A 21,428-nucleotide genomic window follows, 5' to 3' on the forward strand; every position below is an offset into this window, starting at 1 on the left:
ATTAATATTACTACTATTATTCCTATTAAGGATTATCCTTATTTCGGAGGGAACTGTATTGTTAAAGAGGGCATCAGGATCAGTCGCCTGTGTGTATCTACCTGGGCCAACGGAGTGGGTTTGTAGATTTGGGCCGACGGGTCTTCGTTTGACTTATACGTGGAGGATTTTCCCGACGCGTCAGTCCCGGGTTTCTTATTCAGCGGCTCGGCGAGCTCCAAGTCCCTGGCATCGGTAGTCTTGGGTCGAGATTTGGATTTACTAGACTTGCTAGAAGTGCTCTGTGGTGGGAAGCGCGGAAAACATCGACTTGGGATCAGCGGAGAGCAGGGGTTAGGAGTGAAGTGAAAGAGACAGCTTGCAGGGAGATAGAAGGGTGTGCAGACACACATGCATTATAAATGAGGGAGCTAGGGGCGCACACATACACAGATGCGGAATTTGAGAAGTTGAGGGGCTGCTTAGAAGCAAGAGGAGGCTTGGTTTAAAGAAACGTTAAACTCCCCTTCATCTGCAGTCATCATCTCAGAGCGTGACGAAAATGCTATGTATATTATATATAGAGAGAACACTCAAATAGCATGACTGGCTGCCAAGACATTGTCAAGAAACAATAATAGGAAGGAGAGGGAGAACAGATAGTCAGTGCAGTGGGAGAAGAACAGACGATAATATAACACACAGACAGCAGGCGAAATGAGCACAATTTCCAAGCGGATGCGCTCGGCATCAAAGTTTAAGGAGAACATCCACGCAGGAGAAGCCGGCATAATTGGACATGCACCTTTAAGAGATAAACCTTTTCGACGACAAAATACCACATCAACGTTCTTGTCGTTCTTGTGTAATTAAAGTGTTATGAAAAGAAAATGGACCATCATCTGCTGGCATTGACAATGGAGTATCATCTTGTTATGGTAATCAAAATGACTGAGCATTTTAGTGAGTTTAGGGTTCAGGCTACTCTAAATGTGAGGTAACCGTAGAAGACGTTAAGCTAGAACTGGTTTCAACACTATTACAGCAGTCGGCTTGTCACACATTCAAAACCACGTTTCGACTTTCTCAGGTAGCATAAAAAGAGGATATTCAAAACAATTCGCTTCTCCTTGAATAACATCAAACCTTGCCTAATTATAGCAAGAAAAGAGACACCCACAAAGTTTTCATTTTTTCATAAGCAAAATGGAAACTTGTCAATGACAATTTCACCAAATGAATCTATTATTTCGAGGTATTTCTGTTGTACTGAGATACTGAGACTCGTTATTTCGGAGCCAAATAATGCAACCAATTTTTGGTGGATTTATGGGGATTCATCATTACAGAGTGACTTGAACTGCCGGATGTCCTCTATTCTTTTAGTTTTCTAAATGCTTATTGATTCATAGGTGTGAACACGAAAAGTTGTAAAGCATTAACGTAATGAAAACCGATGATATGAATGCATGCCAATGAGAACGAATCAATGTCTGATTGGTGATCACTAAACTACTTGAGAGAGGAATAGATCCACATGTATTTACGTGTGAGATTTACCTGTTACCGGTCAAAAAAAAAGTGAAGATTTTTTAACTGAATATAGTTTATATAGTTTTTCACTCCTTTGAAGCATTCAGCTGCCCTTAATTTTTTTTTTTTTTTGTTCTTATGTATTTTTCCAGTGCGCGATATTTTTTTCTGTAATGTCTGAGGAAAGAAAGAGTATTAGGAAAAAATCCATGAAGCTTGTATATCTTAAGCAATTTTGGCAACTTTTCAGGGCAGGACCTCGTCTTAACAGACCACAAAACTCGGGGTAGCCTCCGACGGACACCCGCAGAACAATTTTACCCCGTGTCTGTTAAAGCGCATCACAGAGGTCGGGCCTCCGCGTCGCCTTGGGAGGACCTCGGGGTAAAATTTACCCTAGACCGTCTAGGGAACACTCTGGGTAGCCGACGACGGGCATCCGGGTGTGTTGTCTGTTAACACGGTTAAGACGCTCTCGGGGTAAAACCTTACCGGGTGAAGCCCGAAAACGTCACCTTGGTCGGAAGTCTCGATGGGACTAACACGCGCATTGACTGATATGAGTCGAGCGTTATCCATCGTCGAGTTCTGCTTGCAAACAATGTCGCTAATATTAGGATTTTAACTTTGTTTATTTACGAATGATATCTTTAACAAACTGTTTAAGAAACGAGAAACAAGTATTCACACGTAAACATATTCTGAAAAAAAAAAACCAGTTATTCGAGCGTCTACGTACACGCAGCTGATACATGCCGGTACTACTAGCACACAGTATATGCACAGTATACACATATATGCTACTGCAGCGTCGATGATGTGATACGCGTTGCTGATACACATTTCCCCCGTATCAGAAACAAACTGGCCAGGGGCTACTCGAGTGAATTTACTTCATACAGTAAAGTACCCGGAGAATGTTTTCGAGCAACCCCTGTCAAGACAATGCATGTATCATCACCCCATATTTTGATTATTGTCTTTTGAATGTTACCCTATCTCCGGAGGACGTCCGGAGAACTCCCTGGGAAAGCCTCACATGACGGTGTACCAGACATTGAATAGAATACACTTTTAGCGTAAACGAATATCTATTTTTTTATGACGTAGTGACAGACTTTTCCTGTAACGTACCGCATTCCAAGAGCGTACTAAAATGTTTCGGTGCCGTTTTTTGATGGTTATTCAAGCAGTCTTTGTATTGAAAGTTATCTTGATTCATGTGTGTTTCAAGATCAACTTATAACACGTCCTCTCTTTTCCCTTTCTATAATTATGCCATCAATCAGAAAGAGAATACGATGTTGTCTTTCAAAACTGTCCGTACCAATCAAAAAGCTTGATTTTTATTGGAGACTATTCGTCAGTTTATCACAGCTTATTATATTTCACGTTATGCCATATCACGTATTTAATCATATTGAATAAAATGTATGGGGTTTTTTTGTACATAAGTACTTAGGCCTACATAGCAGTAGTATTATAATCTATATTTTTGAAAAGCTAATCGAAAACTATCAATCCATTCCATTTGTGATATTGCCATACCCTTGACTTCGCATAACTGGGCTTACCTTGTTCTTGTTCTTCATGAACAAAATGATCACGATGACGGCGGCGATGACGACCATGAAGCCGACTGTAAGACCCACGGCCAATCCGACCACGTTGACACCTCCTCCAGCTGTCAAGATTAAAAGACAATTTTCAAATCTAATTGTCAGCCTTTCCACCCTACTTGCAGCAGAGCGTCTGGAGTCTACGTTTCTTTGTAACTGCTGACTTAAAAACTATGTTGGTAAAAACAACAAAGAAAAAAGCAAACCGTTTAAGAGAGCTTCCCCCCCCCCCCCCTCCCCAAACTCTGGCACTTAATTGCCAAAAAAATTGATTCTATATGAGGCAATCTAGAGATAACATTGGAGGCATATACGAGGTTTGTCAGAAAATTTCCAGGACTGGTGTCATAAAAGATTTATTTCAAACCCAAACTTCAAATTCAGAGGTTTCACCTTCAAATTAATCTATCGTGAGTATGTAACTGTGATCTTAGCTCTCTGCAGCCATCAGATTTTGTTCTACATAATTTTATAAACACATCCTCTGTTTCAGGTCGTTCAGCAATGAGCACAGCGCAACGAACAAACTTGAAGTTTCTGGTACGGTTGGGGAAAAACTCCGTCAGAAGCGCTGAGATTGCTGCAGCAAGTGTACGGAGATGAGACGATATCACACACACGTTTTTGAGTGGTGCAAAAAGTTTATGAAGGATGAGAGGTTGTGGAAGATGACCCCAAATGACCCCTCAATGACCAGGTTGAGGTCAACATTGAGCGCGTCAGGCAGATAGTGCATGGGGGTCGTCGGCTGACTGTTTGAATGGTGGCAAATAAGCTTGGTATGACTCGGGACAGTGTCTGGAAGATTCTCACTGAAGATCTGGACATGTGGAAAATCTGCGCAAAGATGGTGTCAAAACTCCTGAGTAATGACCAGAAGAATTGACGCATGCAAGTTTCATGCCCAGCTCATTTGCCATCATCAGAAGAGTCAGCCGACGATCACCATGCACCATCTAACGCGCTCAACGTTGACCTCAGTCCTGGTCATTGAGGGCCTTCCGCTCCTGGGGTCATCTTCCACGTCCTCTCATCCTTCTTTAAACCTGTTGCACACTCAAAAATGTGTGGCGACATCGTCTCATCTCCGTACACTTGCTGCAGCAATCTCAACGCTTCAGATTTCTCCAACCCTACTCGAAACTTCAAGTTTTTTCGTTGCTCTGTGCTCTGATTGCTGAACGACCTGAAACGAAGGATATGTGTACAAAATTATGTAGAAAAAAAAATCTGATGGCTGCAGAGAGGCTGCAAGGTGAAAATTCTCAGTTTGAAGTTTGGGTTTGAAATAAATCTTTTATGACACCAGTCCTGCAACTTTTCTGACAAACTGTATAACAGCGGTGTATTGAGTAGTTCAACGAAAGTGTGGCGCCAACTGTTTTGCTCTCCTATGTTTGATATTTCTTTGGTTCGTAAATAATCATGTTTTCATCTTCTAGTACAATAGCATACCTTTAGTTTTTCTTTATCAGAATTAAATCACAATTATAGGACTGTTATGGAACAAAAATCACACTGGAAATGCCCAAAAGAGTGTGTGTTTATTTAGATTTGATACTAGAGTAATATCCTTGTCATAAAGAGGCTGTGTTTAAAACGTGCTGCTCGATTGTAACATTGTGTAACGTATTAAGATAAACTGATATAAATGATTCACAAAAATATAAATAATTTAACTCATTCATACATACTATGCAATGCTGACGTGGCTAATGCAGCAAAAATGAAATCAAATATGAAATGCACAACATCACACCGACTGTATACATTTACAACAGGCAGGCTTAATTGCCCACACATTACTCATTGCTCTCTGTCAATGAGTAGCGTCTCAGTCATTCTGTGACAGGTTACACGATATCATAATCATGATGATATGATTTTTCCTGTAAATGTTGTGGCAAAAATTACACCATTTCCGCATGTCACATTTTTGTATAACGGCAGGACTGTATAAGTGCGGTTAAGTTTTACTATTTCAACCATGACAACTAAACCAGTGGTTCACGTTATACCAATCATTAGTAGACTAAACGTATTAGCACAAGTGTTACTGGACCAAAATTAGTGCCGGTGTTCCGTTGACAACTACACACAGAAGTAATTATCTAATATTGTCCGCATAATTCTTTGAATTTGAAGACAAACTTGCAATATGAAATTTGTTAGTATTAAATCCCTTTTGCAAGTCATTTTATTTCCCGGGAAAATACTGTCTTCAGATTTCATCGGTTATGACAGGGATAGCATGTCGGATGTGTTATAAGTGACAATATCGTTATGAGTGAAAATCAAACTGATGGGTAATTGTGTCATCATCCGCTTAGATCCGAGCTACTAGGTGAATGTTACAGATTGCATTGAGCATGGTGGCATGGAGAATGCAAGTCTTGTAACTCTCCGAGATATGCCACTCCCTGAAAGGTTTATCAAAGGGATGTATAGTTTTAGCTGAGATGGGGTTTCAGGTTTCAATTTTTTGTGAGATAATGAGAAACTGTTTGTGAATTATGCAAGAGCATACAAATTCAAGAGGAATTAAAACTTAGCTTGATTTGAAAAAAAAAAATCGGTTTGAAATGGCTTAGATATCCAAAAACAGATATCCGAAGAAAGGGTGGGTTCGACGTTTTATTTGGAACCACTTGTTTTACTTTGTTTGTGGATATCTCGGCCATTTCAAAACCAATTTTCATCACAGAAACTTTGAACCCCTCCAAGAATTGTATGCTCTTGGATATTCCATATAAGTGGTTTGCAATTATCTCGCAAAAAGGTAAAACCTGAATCCCCATTTCAACCAAATCAATATCTTCCCTTTAATGGATGAAACATCGGGTTCCCGTAACCAATAATCTTCATTTCAGGCCATCACATGCAGTTAGGGTTAGTTCGAATCTCGCCAGTAGTAAACATTCATGCAAGGAATGTTTTGCACCCAAAATCACTTAGATGAGAGTTACCTATTCAATTATGACAGAGGCTCCAACAACAGCAGAAGTAGAGAAGTGTTAAGAGTTGCAAGGTCTCCCTGGGAAGATTAATTATCAAAGGCGGTAGATTTCAGTGTGTTTTTATTTCTATCACAATATTTTCTTATCAAAGTTGGAATAATCATCTTTATTAGCAAGTAATGAGTGTTGCTACCTATAAGAAAAGCTCGACACCGGTGGCCCGGTGGCCCGGTGGCCCGGGGCCACCAAAAACTAGTGTCGGGCCAACAAATTTGTCTTTTGATGGCCCGACCGGGCAACTAAGATCCTAATGGGATTGTCTTTATTTCGAGCCACTGCAGACCTCTTTCGGGCCTCCAAAATTTTAGATTTAATTTAGATCTTGGTGGCCCAAACGGGCCACCATTCAAAGAAGTAATTAGTGTCGAGCCCTGCTATGAGGATGTCTATAATGAAGACCCTATAAATCTCACGGAACCACCACCTCACTCAAATGGTCATTGACGCTGAATACAAATAAGTTGCAGATGATGATGACTGGGTTAAACTTGATGCTGCGATAACGTAATCGCAATGCCCGAAAGATACCTCAATAATGTCTTGCGCATGAACACTGCTATATAGTTACTCATCATGACATAGCGTTGATATGTAATATCTAGAGTATTCTGGTGGTATACTATGATATCGCATGAAGGACACATAAATAACCGTTAGCTCTGTGATAGGCATGGAGAGTTGTGCATGGTAAAGACGAATGCCTGTTGTTAACGAAATGTGTAAGTAAGAGTGTGCTATTTACCCGAAGAGGACTCGTCTGCTGTAACTAAAGAAAAAAAAAAAATAAGTAAACTTAAAATACAGTGCACTCCGTTATAACCAACACTGTTATAACGAAATTACGGTTACACCGAAGTTGAAATTCAGGCTGCAGCATTATCTGTTCTACCTATATTTATTGTTCATTTGTTCGAGTATAAGGAAATTTCAATATAACGAAAGAAAACTGCCGGTCCCGAGGTTATAAGGGGAGTCCACTGTAAATGTCTATGACAATTATTAGGTTTGCTTTCTGATGTTTCATTTTGAAGAAAATTCTATTGAACAATTCATAACAAAGAGAATCTTATGGCTTTGTTGTGTCTCCAATCAAGAATTCTTGGAAAATGCGGAAAAAAACAAAAATGGACAAAGATTTCTTCCCAATCAAAATTGTCTCCCTTTATGTATTTAAGAATGTCTATAATTGAAAGCTAGTGATTGCAATGTTCTTTTTTAATTCTGTATTCTCAACAATATGAGAGTAATGATGTATTAAGAAAACATCACGATGAATGGACATACATGGATTTAATTACAGGAGAATGCACGCAAGTGTGTAGGTTCTATTTCCATGAGATGTCTTCGTGATTAAGGTGTTTCGGAGACAATAAGAAAGTCATGTAACATCATTCAGCGTTTTGTAAACAAGTGTAATCATTTATTATTTACAATCCAGGCATTTACCTATAAATCTCACAAACTTGTCTGTACAGTGAAGTATTCACCTTTCCTATCATAAACATCTTCAAAATGAAATATGTGCCATTATTCACTTCCGAATGTATATTACTCATTGCTAAAAATGGCTCCTTGCTAAAAATGGCAAGATAATCAACAAATTACTTCTTCTATATTACAATGATAAATTTGGCAGTGGCAGATCAACCTATTACTAATCGTTTAGACTCCATACTCAAAAATTTGAAATTATGTTTGCCTAACTAATGCCCATGGGTGAGTTGACTATTAACACAATTGGTTCTTATAGAAATAGAATAGATTCAACTATCATAATTGTTATCATGGTGATATGGACGTCTTCCTATTCATAGTCCATATGTCAGTAAGCAACAAATTATCAGACAAACTTGAAAACACATTGTATAGTGAGTATAAAAAGTCTTTGGTATTCAAACTTTAAGATAGTCATGGTTCAAATGAACTATGTATGATTTATTTACAGTGTAAGGAATGAAAACATGACAACCATTCTTAGTGTATCATAATATACTCTATCGTGCATATTATCTCCTATCTTTCTATAATAAAGCACTTCAAACATACTGAGCTAAAAACATTTTTATGTCACTGGACCCATATAGAAATCTTTCGTTGTACATCCTTGCCCTCCTGCTAGTCAAGTAGTTTCAAAAACTAGGTTGATCAGGCACTCCGCTACTTTACGCTTACAATGGTGAGAACTTCCAAATTTGTTTGTTTTGTTTTTTTTCGGCAGGTCATTGTCCTTAGGTCAAATGACACGCACTGAATTAAAAGGACCTTTATTGAAAGATGGCACTAGAGCAATATGGTTCATTGTACATAACCTAGTTCCAAGTTTCTAAAAGCAAGTTGATGAGGCACTCTACTAATACGTGTAATTGAATATCAACACAAAACTTTAGTCTCTTTAGCAACTCGCTGTTCAAATTTTCCGAGCTACTAGAACACAATGAAACACGTCAACCAGACGTGGGCAATAACCATTTCGCTGAACGGACTCTTCATACTCCTTAACGTAAAATTCGCTTCTTGATATGCAAAAGCAATGAATGCTCCAAGTGACAGGCTGAAACCCTGCGTCAGTATAAGGGTGAGAAGATGTATCTTCTACCAATTCAATATAGATTTTAGTTCTCTTTCAATAGAACACAAAATAACATTATATGCATATGAGATGAGAATAGAGTGAAATAGATTACCAAGAAACAAAGTGTAGATTTGATAAAGCATTTCAAGCAATCAACTTCCGTTGATATTCCTATTCCATTATTTCAATACAGTATCCAATGCCAATCGTAGTTCGGATCGTTAATATTGTTTCTTAGACAATAAATCTTGTTCTTTTTTTCTTCTCAAACAACAAATATATAAAAAAGACTGCATATTAAGGTTAAAGATTATGACATAAGACATACCATTCACATACCCGTAAATCATAAGAGGGCACGTTTCTTTACGATCAAAGCATAGACCAAGCACAATCATCGTCAAAAGCCACATCAAAGCATTGAGAACAGAATTATTGATGTAATAAGATTTAAAAAGACAAGGATGTTCCATTTCAAAAAGCATATTGTCAACTGTGATGGAGGTTTCCCGACATGTTCCATATCTTTATATATCATAGCCAAACAGAAATGGAATAGACAGTAATATGGTAATAAGCTCTGAACAATATGATACATACACTAATGTCTAGTGATGGCATGATAAATGTATGTGATGATGATGATATGTGTAAAAATGTCCCTGTGTTGAAAAGAATAAGGTGTACAAAAAAACATTTCCTATTACTTGTAATTGCACTTGTACTCTAAATATTTGTAAGGCAATAGTAATGTCAATTCTATATTTTGTCCCGCTACTAGATTATCATCACGCTACCATTTAAAACAAGGCCTACGTAATGTCCATTAGTTTATTGGAATTGTATGCATCTCTTTGTAACGGAATTTCTTATTACCAGACTGCCTTCCCAGAACTTACCGAGCAATTTATGCATCTCAACGGGTTTCTAGTGGTTGAAAGCATTTAGAAGAAAAGTGGATTAACTCTAAAGGTCCGTGTGGGAAATTTGAATGAATTTGAATGAGTAATAACCTGAAGATACATCACCATTGGAAGCAGCCTATATTGGTTCCAATTAGTCACGAAAATGTAAAAAGTTACAGTATCGACCGAAAATAAGTTGAGTTTCCTCCAAATTCTCGCACCTATATGGATTTCAAATGGATGTGTCAGCTTTTGGTCCAAACTTATGTTATGCGGCCTAGGTATTTCGTGGAGGACATAATCTGATTCATTGCTATTGCCGTTGCTGTATGGTAAAAGGACACAAATACGTCAAAGAATATTCTACAAGGCTTTCTACAAATATGGTGTCTCGTTCGATGGTGGCGGTGTCTTCGACGGCACGCTGCTTGCGTCCATTTTCTCGATATCCTTGGAGTCGTTGATGTCGTAGTCCATTCCCCAGTTGATCTCGGCGTTCTTGTCGGTGACGTGTGGTCTGTGTTAGGAGGAAGGGGAGCAGACGAGAGACGGGAATGGCGGGAAAATGGACAGAATGCTGCGGTACTCGTGTATTAGTGAGAGGAGGAACGGTGGATGGTGTTCACGTATGAATGTAACAACTACAGGCAAACACATGCACATATACACAGACATACACGGTCACACAGCGGAATCTTTCATGTTCAGTAAGACTCGCATAAATCTACGATAAGACCTTTACTCCAGAATTACGGTATGACTGAAAAAAAAAAATACTTATTCATCAAAACCATGAATTAAAATGATCCAGGCAAAAGAAGGAGTATAATTATTGTAACAGCTATTATCGCCACTGCTAATCAGTCGACTAGACGTGACATCTTATATTCCTGAGATACGACACCTAATTCTTTGGTTCACGATTATTTCTAACTTCCCATTTACCCCTTTAGAGCAGCATCAATCTTTATCAAGTTAATCTTTAAGCATTAAGCCACATGAGGCACTGGGTACCATCTTGGTTTTGTAACTCTTTCCTTCTCATCTTGTACCAGATTTCGATCAACTTCCCCATTTCATGATAACCATCATTTGCCGATCATCTCAATCATTCCTCTGTAGAATACATCCCAGTCTTTTTTTCTTAAATTTCATCCATTTCGATTGTACTTGATCTCCACTCGGAAACTACAAATTGTGTCTCCAAACAACATACATATTATTCTTCGTACATTTCCTTCCACTGAACAAAAAGCAGCTATCTTCTCTTCAAATAATTAACAGTGGGATACCCTACAGAAAAAAAAAAAGAAGATCTTTGTAGATCCCCCTCTTTTCTTGTTTTTGCTCTCGTGTTCCAAAAATGATGAAAAGCTTTTATACAAAATACTGACGACATAAATAGATGATGAAAGTTTTTTTTTTTTTTTTTTTTTAATCTGAAGATAGAAGACCACTCACCCTTTTTCAAGGTTGGTCGATCCGTACTGCCAATATTTGTAGAATACGAGAGCGCCGACGACTAGGAGAACGATTAGTAATGTGCCGAAAACCACGGAGAGGGCAATGGCCAGAGTGTTCGGGCCACTGCCGGATGGTTCTCCGGGTACTGTTTGGGCGGCGAGAAAGGGGACAGAGAAAGCTAAAATCAACGGAGTGGGGTTAGTTCTTTGTCCGGAAGAAGAGAAGAGGGAAGCAGGTGTGGGGTGGTGTCAGGAGAAACAGCGATGACAGCAGATGAAAAATGACAGCTTTCATAAATGCTCGGAATCACTCCCGGTCTAGTCAGATTTGGAGATTCATTGGGTGACCACTCAGTGGAATGGCGCCAGTAACCATGATAGAGAAAATGCATTTCATGTGAAGTGAAGGATGGCGTCACACCTTTATAAACGCTGTGCATACTTATAAACAAGGTGTTTTTGCAAGTACCGTTTTATGTTAAACCATGCTTTCATACTGTGGTATAGTCACTGAACAGAATCAAAATGTTCCGTCAAAGCAAGGAGAAAGACACTATTACTTTTGTTGTTTTATATTCCGCCGTTTGACCCTCGACCCAATACTCGCGCATAACTCAAGAAGTCATTCTCATTTTCACACAGACGCCAGTCAATAAATGTATAGATATCCCTTCTAAATTGTTTCGCGCAAAAAATTTCGTCCAAAAGTTACGCAATTTTGAGGAGGGGAGTTTATTTCTTTTTGTTGTGTATTCATAATAATCGCAGCGAATTTGCCATGATTGCTAACCGCCACTCAAATATAAGTTTGCTGTCTTTCAGGCAATATTGACTGAAATTGAATAATTTTTATATCGAATTCTGAGAATGGTCAAAAGCAGCATTCGATATCTCGGGGGAATGAAATGAGAGGAACTATACATGCATTTAATGGCTGTGACGGCTGAAACAACAAGACCGTGATACGTGTTTCTGTTTATTATCTTTTTTTATATTGTGTCCTCAAACATATTCCTCAAGTTCACTTCAAGCAAGTCTTATTTCTCGATCTTCACAAGTGTTGGTGACCTACGCAAAAAGGGTCTGTTTCGTGGTTCGTGTTGCAAACGATGCAAATTTCAAAAAGAAAAAAAGGAAAAAGAAATTAAGATTTTGACGCTCAGAAAATTCTCTCTCTCCCTATTCTCTCTCTCTCTCTCTCTCTCTCCCTCTCTCTATTCTCTTCTCGGCCTCTGTAATATGTAAATTGTGTATTTATTTTATCTATGATTATTTAAAAATATATGAAGAGTTTGTTCGCAAAAAACCGATAAGTCCATTTTTGAAGATTTTGAAGTATGGTCTCTGTCATAAAGTACAAAATAATACCTTTTAAATGATATATTGGTCACTACATATAAAGGTACATTTTTGAAGTTATGGTCAAAAGAAGCAAAAATTTTCTAATTATTCTCTTTATTTTTCTTGACCTTTAATCGCAAATATCTCCATTTGGCAAATATGGACTTATCGGTTTTTGCCGATTCATTTTTCGTTGATGTTCATGTTTAATTTTTCCATCCTGAATTGTCGATCTATTGTGATAGTTTGTCGCAGATCAAGATAAAAGAAAACCACACAACATTCATCATGTTCACCATGTGGTCTCTGAGGGTTCGTAATTCCCGATAAGTTCAACATATACCACAATCATTATTGCGGCAGCCAGTGGGTCATGCCATTGTTCTAGAACATGAAAAAATAGTGGTGTCGCGTTATCCAAACATTATCCCCCGTGTTCACTCGTTACCTTTATAGTGTCAGGTTTATAGCACGCTGTTATATTTTTGACATGAATTCAATAACCTTTACGCAGGCTGTTACAAAGTTCGTATCAATGTTTGATATATATTCCTGTGCTGTGTGCTATCTATGGACGTGCTGTTTGTTGGAAAAGCACGAACGGGCTGATGAAATAAATGCAACAAAATTCAGCGTTTTAATGCATAATAATCATCCCACTGCCATGCCACAAGCCACTTCTAATGCAACATCGTGAACATACATATCTGTAATTATACTTTATTCTTCAGGATTTCATGAATTTCGTCCACCATTTGGCTTCTATAATCGTGCAGCGTGTACACGTCATTTCCGTTTGAACTTTTACACTTACTGATGCAAGATGGCGTCTCACTGGACCACTGCCCGTTGAGACACTCGGACTGCCCGGATCCACTTAGGGAGAATCCGTCGTCGCAGCCGAACCTTGCTACTTGGCCCGTCTCATCCAGCGTGATGGACCCGTTATTTGGCGAATCGAGGTGGCCACACACTGATTCTGCACAAAGAACAAGAAACATGACAAAGACATTGAGACACAGGAAGAACTTCATGTAGCACTATCTGCTACAGCCTACGTGTAGCGTTAAGTGTTTGTGACCTTAGTACACGCAGACGCACGAGCGGAAAATTCATTGCGCATGCCTACCCAGAAGATGAGTTTGATTATAATATGTATTGCAGGGAGTAGTATAGGCGGAATAACAGCGATACTGCCGCAAACAGTTATGTTCTGTTTTTTGTTTTGTTTTGTATTCTTTGCTCATGTTTCACATTTTCCTATCTCTCAGAGACATAAGCACTTGAAATTATAATAGTCATAACACAGTCGACCTTGCTTTAATAGGTCGACCTCACGCGAGCTGAATATCATCATTGAACGATATTGTTAATTCAAAATGTCTAAATTAAAATTGTGTGCGTAAATAGCTGTTACATGTTATCGACTATACTGCGCAATGAATAGGGCCTAGAGTAGAAATCAAGGGAGTTATTACACAATAGCATCATATAAGAATACTACATGACATAATTCACAATGAAATTCGTTGTCTCTTTTCTCTTTGTTTTTCGTTTGGTCGTTTTGTTTTAGCAGCAGTTCAGTGGTTTGTTTGTTTGTTTGTTTGCAAGCGACCATTTTTACCTCTGCATTCATTTCCTTCTTCGGTTCCAGTCCATCCCAGAGTGCCGTCCTCTCGCATCTCACACCTCCTCACCACCGAACCTGTCAGGATGAGGTTGCCAAGGCAACCGAAGACAAGCTCCGCATCTTCGAAGTACAAGTTGGTCGGGTCTGATGGAGTCCTCGTACCATTCAGTGGAGTTGGCATATTAGGGCACGCATCTCCTGCGGATAGAATACGTATAATTATGAGTACGTATATGAAACGGTCTCTATTTCATGTTTTAGTCTGAAATTATCAAAGTAAACAAACAAGTTAGGAGATTAGAATTATCAATATTACACGATATCAGAAGTCTCAGCATAATCAGAAGCAAATATTACCGAGTCTACGAGAAGGGTCTCATAAAAAAAAAAAAAAAAAAAAATGTTGTAGCAACAACTCTTGCTGGAATGTCAATTGTCATGGAAACAACGAGTGTCAAGTTTCCCGATTGGCTGTTTGTATGGGAAGTTGTAGTACAAGCAAAAGTTTCTATCCAAACATCTTTTATGAAATGGGGCCTCACATCTTTTGAATCTAATTGGCAAATATTGTAAAGGATCTTAAAAAGGGATGGTACAGTATTGGTGGAGATGAGAATTGGGCTTTTAACATTTTGCGAGATACCAAGAAAACACTTATGATATAGTACAGAGCATACCATTTTAAGAGGAATTCAAAGTTTATTTGATGAAAATCGGGTTTGGAATGACTGAAACATCCAAAAACAAAGTAAAACAAAGCAATCTTAATAAAGTGTGGCTCCCACACTTTATTAGAATCGTTCTTTTTGGACATCTCAGCCATTTCAAAACCAATTTTCATCAAATAAACATTGAATTCGTCATAGAATTACATGCTCTTTCATATTTCACAAGAGGTTTCCCATTATCTCATCAAAAAATATTAGAAACCTGAAATTAGGTCTCAACCAAATCTGTACGATCCCTTTAAGCTATAAACTGTCCTCATTTACCAATCGTACCAATCGCAATCAGAAGCAAGACAATTTCATTACCATTATTGCTCGTAATTTTACGTCCAAGAAATATTTTGCACTCGGCACTCAACATATAACTCCAGAATTTTATCCTCGTGGTCAAAACTATATAATCATGGTAATAGCAGTTCTTTGAATGAACGAACGAATGGTCCAGCTGTTGAAAAGGACAAGCAACCAATCAAAACGCAGAATTCAATCAAGCACAACTGTTTCGTGACCACGTGGTAGAAATTTGCATACACATGACGTATAGTACAAAGTGCTCCTGCTCACGTTTCTGAATGGTGTCGTAGCTGGTTTGGAATGCCGTGTACGTCTGGTACGTAGCATCAGCCAGGGAGGGGTCAAGGGATACGGTGTAGTCGAACAAGCACTGTTCGACATCGTAGCACTGGTCGTAGCTGTAGAGGTCGATTCCGAGCGCGGGCACGAAGGAATTGTTATGGTAGGAGCTGTGTTCATTGTTCCTCGTGTAGTAAAATAGCTGATAATCCTCTTCGATTTCCCCTTGGAGAGTACAAGTAAGATATTCAGGGATGAGAGGGGAGACAAATTTTATCTATAAATAATAGTTGTAAAAGCAAGCGATTATCAAGCAGAGGAATGAAGGTTGAGCTGTGAGTGTTTCTTCAATTTTCCCCCTCTTATCTCTTTGCGACATGTTCGTTAATATCATAGATCAGGGCCTCGTTTTATCAAAAGATAAAATTGATTTTAGATTTCCTTACTACGCAGGTTGCCATAGACTTATAGTTGAAATCAACTATATAATCAATTCTAACTCTTCATAAAACAGGGTCCAGCACTTGCATATCTTAAAATTTCATTTGTAGAAGGAGATAAATGAAGAAAGCTCACACCTCAAGAATAGTAGTACTTTCTTTGCGAGTGTGTTAGGATCGGCATTTTCAGTTGATGTTTTTGGAACCTATATACACACAGTGCTCGAAAAGACCTTTCTGCATCGAATATCTTAATTAGGGTTTCGGGGTGATGAGACGTATTAGATGAAGCATTGTCGAGTGATTCATCGGTTCGTGTGACCGGCGACGAATATGAACCAGCCTGGATAGTAAGCATGGTAACCTTCCAATCAAACTATGAATGATAGAGCTAGAGCATGCTGAAGGCTATTGAATAATAAAATGTGGGACCCTCCATTTCCATTCCACTCCTTATCTAATTTGTACTATGCATATGTATACAGTGTATATAAAAAATATATAATTATGTTTTCTTGATTTGTTACTTTAATCACATGTACTTTGTTAATCTACGTTTTTGTAATTATTACACAGCTTATACATTGTATATGATTTTTTCTGTTTATTTGATGGGAATGAAAATAAATTTGAACCTTAAACTTTGAAGGAAAAAAAAAAGGTCTTTTACTTATATAAAATGCCATAACTTATGGACATAGACTTCTCCTTTTTCTTCTTCTGTATTTTGGGTGATTCTTTTTTTTTTTTTGCATTGTTTGTGCAACTAAGTGACGTCACATAGGGAACTTACAAGTGAGGCCGAAATCGTGGATCTCTTGGTCGGTAGGGTTGTCACCAAGGACTGTGCCGTCACGTCTCGTCAGGTCGTTGTCAGCGTTCCCGTCCATGTTGCCAAGTAGTCCATGTAAATTGTTGGACTGTGTGAAAAAGGGGGGGGGGATAAAATAATGATCAATATTACAGACAAACAATAACATAGTCTCTTCAATAACACCCCTCCATCATCGAATTCGTGTTTCAGTCCATGTTGCCAATTTGGCCCCCTAGTTAACTCCAAAATGATTCTGTTTAAAGAGCTCAAAGAGAATAAATTGATCAGTCCATATCATACTCGGATGATGTCAAAACTTTTTATTCTTATTCTATCTCCAAATTCACTGATGCCTTTCCTATTCTGTCCTTCTCTCTTTCATTCTCTCTCTCTTTCTCTCTGTCTGTCTCTCTCTCTCTGTACCATTTCCTTTGTATTGTTGTATCTGTTTAGTTCTTTTTGTTTATTTTTTTTTCATATTCATCATCTGTCCCTACTGATCAATATTTATATTGAAAGTGTAGTTTGTTTGTTTTTGCAGTTAATTATCGTCTTTATAATTATAGGCCTACTATTGTATGCTGAAAAGCCGTAACGTATTGACTAACACGGTTGTACTACTTAAGCCATGTAAGTAAGGAAAACTGAAAAAAAAAATGGCAGCGTAAATCTATTACATATGAAGACCTGAATGTAAGAACGACCCAAGTCCAATTTTTGGCCAAATTCAGTTTGACATGGGACATTGTAGCTTATGCATGGACTCATCTTGTGTATAAATGATAAATCCTAATTACCCCCGGAAGTGCCTGAAATGAATGAGTTAATGCTTATATGAATGTGAGAATGAAGGACTTGGGTCATTCTTACATTCATATTATAGCGCCCTCTCTCATCCTTCTCTCATCTCTATAGCAGAATATCATGTATATGAATCAAAGAACGACCCAAGTCCATATGATTCAAAGAACGACCCAAGTCCATCACACAAATAATGGCCTTTCCACAATTAATGTAAATGTTAATTGTCACAATAATATATGTTCTAATTTGTATATACAATGTTGCCTTCCCATCACAGTTAAATAGAGTATTATTGGACAAATAAAAAAAGACATGAAGTTTTTTTAAGTTTACTCAAAATGGTCTTCCATGGACTTGGGTCGTTCTTATATTCAGATACTCATATGTCTAACTTATTCGGCAATTCAGGTTCGTATCTGCGTACGTTTAGCGTTGATGGTAGGATTGGTCGCACGGCCAGCATGCCTTCTCTGTAGGAGACGTAGATTCCGATGCCAGTCGTTTTGAACATTGCAATGGCCCCGATGATCTCTACGTTTCGCTCGAATTCGGTTGCACCGACAGAGCAGCCTGGGAAACAAGCGAAGACAAGTCTATGAAGTTCGATATCTCCCGAAATATGAATTCTACAAAGTCCTGCCTCTTCAAGAATTTGATTTCACAAATGTAGGTAAATGAATAAACAGTTTACATGAACATAACTCCCATGTTGGTGCAATGTATTAAATATCATATTTTGAAGACTATTCATTTTCATTCAACAAGGCCATATAAATTATGTTGGCTTATAAGACGAGTATTATTCTTAATCTCTCATCATGTTTCAACGTCGTTGCAATATATCAAACCGATATTCACGTATCTGGCTATCTTTCATGTTTTTTAAAGCTTTGTCTTAAATGTGGCTTATTGTAACATTGTTTAACTCCATTACTTAAAGTTGTCGGCATATGAAACCTTGCTCATTAAATCAATCGACACATTTCCGGCCTATCATTATGTGATATCAACCAGCAGAATTAATACATGTAGGTACAAAAACGGAACAGATGGAGGAACAAAAGTAAAGAATTTAGACGAAACATCAGAAAGGGTGCGAGAGAAAAAGAGGTAGAGGTAAGGGGAGGAAGGCGTGTCCCAATCAAATCCTGACGTCATAATAGAGCACTGCGCTACCTTGGAGGTCGTAGAGCGTCTGCTGTGAGAAGGAGACCTTGCTGAACGTGGATGTCTCGCCCGGAGGTCTGCGGTAGATGGACATCCCGTTGTTCGGGCTGGCCTCCATAAAGATCACGTCCGAGTCCTCCGCTTGCATGGCCACTGCGGAAAGCTGCGTGACGTCAATCGGGTTGCCTGGTAGCACGGACAAAGCGAGCGCAGCGACCATCCAAATTAGTTGTGTGTTTGTTTGGGTTATTTTTTTATATATCAATGACAATTATGATTACATGATATTTCAGTTTGCTGCGTTTACTGTTTCTGATTAAATGGGATCTATCTCATGTCAGGAAAAAAAAAATGTTTCGCCAGACAATACACAACAACGTACACGCTGTGAGCACCTTCAAAGACTGGTTTCCTTTGTAAGTATGGAGCAATTATTTCTTTACTGTTTTTGTTTGTTTATTTGAAGAGTTTGTTTGCAAAAACCGAAAAGTCCATTTTTGAAGATTTTGAAGTACGGTATCTGTAATGAAGTACAAAATAATACCTTTTAAATGATATATTGGTCACTACATATAAAGGTACATTTTTGAAGTTAGGGTCAAAAGAAGCATTTTTTTTTTATTCTCTTTATTTTTCTTGACCTTTAATCGCAAATATCTCCATTTGGCAAATATGGACTTATCGGTTTTTGCAAACAAACTCTTCATTTGTTTGTTTGTGCTTCTCTGTCACTGAGACACTATTTCGCAAGAAATTCAAACTCAAATAAATACAGTGAAATACGAGAATAACGTTTAGCAACTAAAATGTATCGCATGGAACATTTTTTGTAGCAATATTATAGTGTATGTTCACCGAAATTAGAATACCTTCGGTCATAACCTGATTAGTTTAGCATCTTCAATCGTACGATTAATGCTTATTGACCGCAAAGAGGTACTCCATTAAACCTAGTGTTCACCCAGTGTGTTAAAATCAATCGGTGAGTGTCGACCTGACTTTACTCTAAATGTTCAGCGACACGATAAGACATATCACAACAGCGTTGCAAAAAGAACATTGTAAGGAAGGGTTATAACTGGTATGTTTTTCACTAGAAGGCGATTACACTCTTACCATTGACGTTCTGCGATCGCACCTGCCGACCCTGAAGCTCGAAGCTGAACGCCCCAGTGGAGGACGAGGCATACCTAAGGAGGGTGAACTCGCCTAGACCGTTGAACGTGTAGTTGAATCGATCCATCGTAATGTAGTGGGGATCGCCAAATGACAAAGCTGTTCAAAAACAAAACAAAACAGTAACAAAACAAATAAGACAATAAACAATGACGACATTGCCGTCTAAAGCCTTCCTCCCCCATCGTTCGTTATTAGGCCCTACTCCATTATTTTGTGGTGTTCCGTACAGATATTATTAATACTATCTCTATGCTGTACTGCAACACTTCTTAATTTCTGTGATGTAAGACCAAAATCCCCAACACACAAAATTACTTGGTTGGTAAAAATGAGGAATAGGTCAGAAGGCATTATTATAGTAACATATCGTTGTCACATTAAAATGGTATCAGAGATAGGATTTTGGGTAGTAAAGATTTCTCTTACCAATGTTTGGGGGCTCGTAGCCACTGCAGTCCGTGGTAGGCCTTCGTGTGCGGTATTCGTAGCACTGCGTCTCCGTGGCCCACTCGCAGCAGAACTCCTTGGCGATCAGGTCGTTGGTCCAGTGGGACAACTCGGGCACCAGGTCGGCCTGCATGTACGGGCTTGCTCCCCGGATGTGCGAGCGGGCAGACATCCCAGCATCCTTGGTGTTTCCGGCGTACATCAGCAGGCCGTTCTCGTCGTAGCAACAGTTCGTCCCCGCTCCTTCATTCCTAATCAGAGAAATCGAGAGATAGAGACAGAGAGTGTGAGCCAGAGAAAAGATGAGGAGAACTAAAAATTGTGCCTAAGGGACCTAAACAGCCATCGAGCTAGACACTGTGTACAAGGCCCATGAAATGAATAGGTCCCGCGAGCTATACGGTCAACCAGATTGACACTAGGCAAACAAGGCCCATAGGCTCGAGACAAGGAAAATAAGGCCACGAGCAAACAAGCCCATGAAACCGGCATTACGTGAAGAGGCTTACTGTTCGCTGCAGCGTCGGTCTCGGGGTCTCATTTGGCTTGTGTCGAGCTGGTGTGCCGTTTTTGCCTAGTGTCGAGCTCGTGGGCTGTGTGACTCATGGGCTTTATGACTCATGGACCTTTTTCAAAATGAAAGCATTCGAAGATGTCAGCTAAATTTAACATAGTGATTATTTCTTCTTATAATTTATTTTACTTTGTTAAGTTGCTCGAGTATGACGCTTAGAGTATAATTGGGCAATAAGACATTGATATTCAGTACTCTCCATCTACTTATGGAGAAAAAAAGATCTGGTGATGAACTGGATTACAATGAAATTGCAAAAAAAAAAAAAAGCAGTCTCAACATCACTGTTATATTATTGATAATAGAGAGACTCAAATCAGAGCTCGATTAGGAAAAATGGTCAATCATTCATTAATCTGTTCATACTTACGAGGCGTAGGAGCTGACGATGCAGTACTGGGCTTCACCATGGCCTTCACAGTCCGACGTTTCACCATTTTCAAAGCAGTCGATGTCGACCACGAAGGCACCAATGTCTTCCCTAGCTTGTTCGACGTCACATGGGCAGGCTGGTAAGCCCTGTGGTGCGGCAGATATTAGGAAAAATTGCACAGTTTTTGATCACTACAGATCTAGCTCCTACTCTTATTCACAGGAAACACACACACACACACACATTCATGGTTCAAAAACTGTTTTAAAT

The 21,428-nt window shown here is 38.8% G+C and overlaps 1 protein-coding gene across 1 annotated transcript in view; it reads right to left on the minus strand.

The window, feature by feature from the left end:
* The window catches only part of LOC140229688 (sushi domain-containing protein 2-like), a 43,387-nt gene that overhangs the window by 2,904 nt on the left and 19,055 nt on the right, over positions 1–21,428 (minus strand). The window contains exons 10-20 of the mRNA XM_072309930.1: positions 21,156–21,304; positions 20,191–20,462; positions 19,702–19,860; positions 18,595–18,771; positions 17,843–17,988; positions 16,594–16,720; positions 15,352–15,585; positions 14,054–14,257; positions 13,244–13,408; positions 3,087–3,196; positions 102–281 (exon numbers count right to left, since the gene is read on the minus strand). Coding sequence (XP_072166031.1) covers positions 102–281; positions 3,087–3,196; positions 13,244–13,408; positions 14,054–14,257; positions 15,352–15,585; positions 16,594–16,720; positions 17,843–17,988; positions 18,595–18,771; positions 19,702–19,860; positions 20,191–20,462; positions 21,156–21,304 — 1,923 coding nt within the window. The remainder of the gene's footprint in view (positions 1–101; positions 282–3,086; positions 3,197–13,243; positions 13,409–14,053; positions 14,258–15,351; positions 15,586–16,593; positions 16,721–17,842; positions 17,989–18,594; positions 18,772–19,701; positions 19,861–20,190; positions 20,463–21,155; positions 21,305–21,428) is intronic.

This window comes from Diadema setosum, chromosome 6 (assembly GCF_964275005.1).
Source record: "Diadema setosum chromosome 6, eeDiaSeto1, whole genome shotgun sequence".
In the NCBI taxonomy this organism is placed as follows: Eukaryota; Metazoa; Echinodermata; class Echinoidea; order Diadematoida; family Diadematidae; genus Diadema; species Diadema setosum.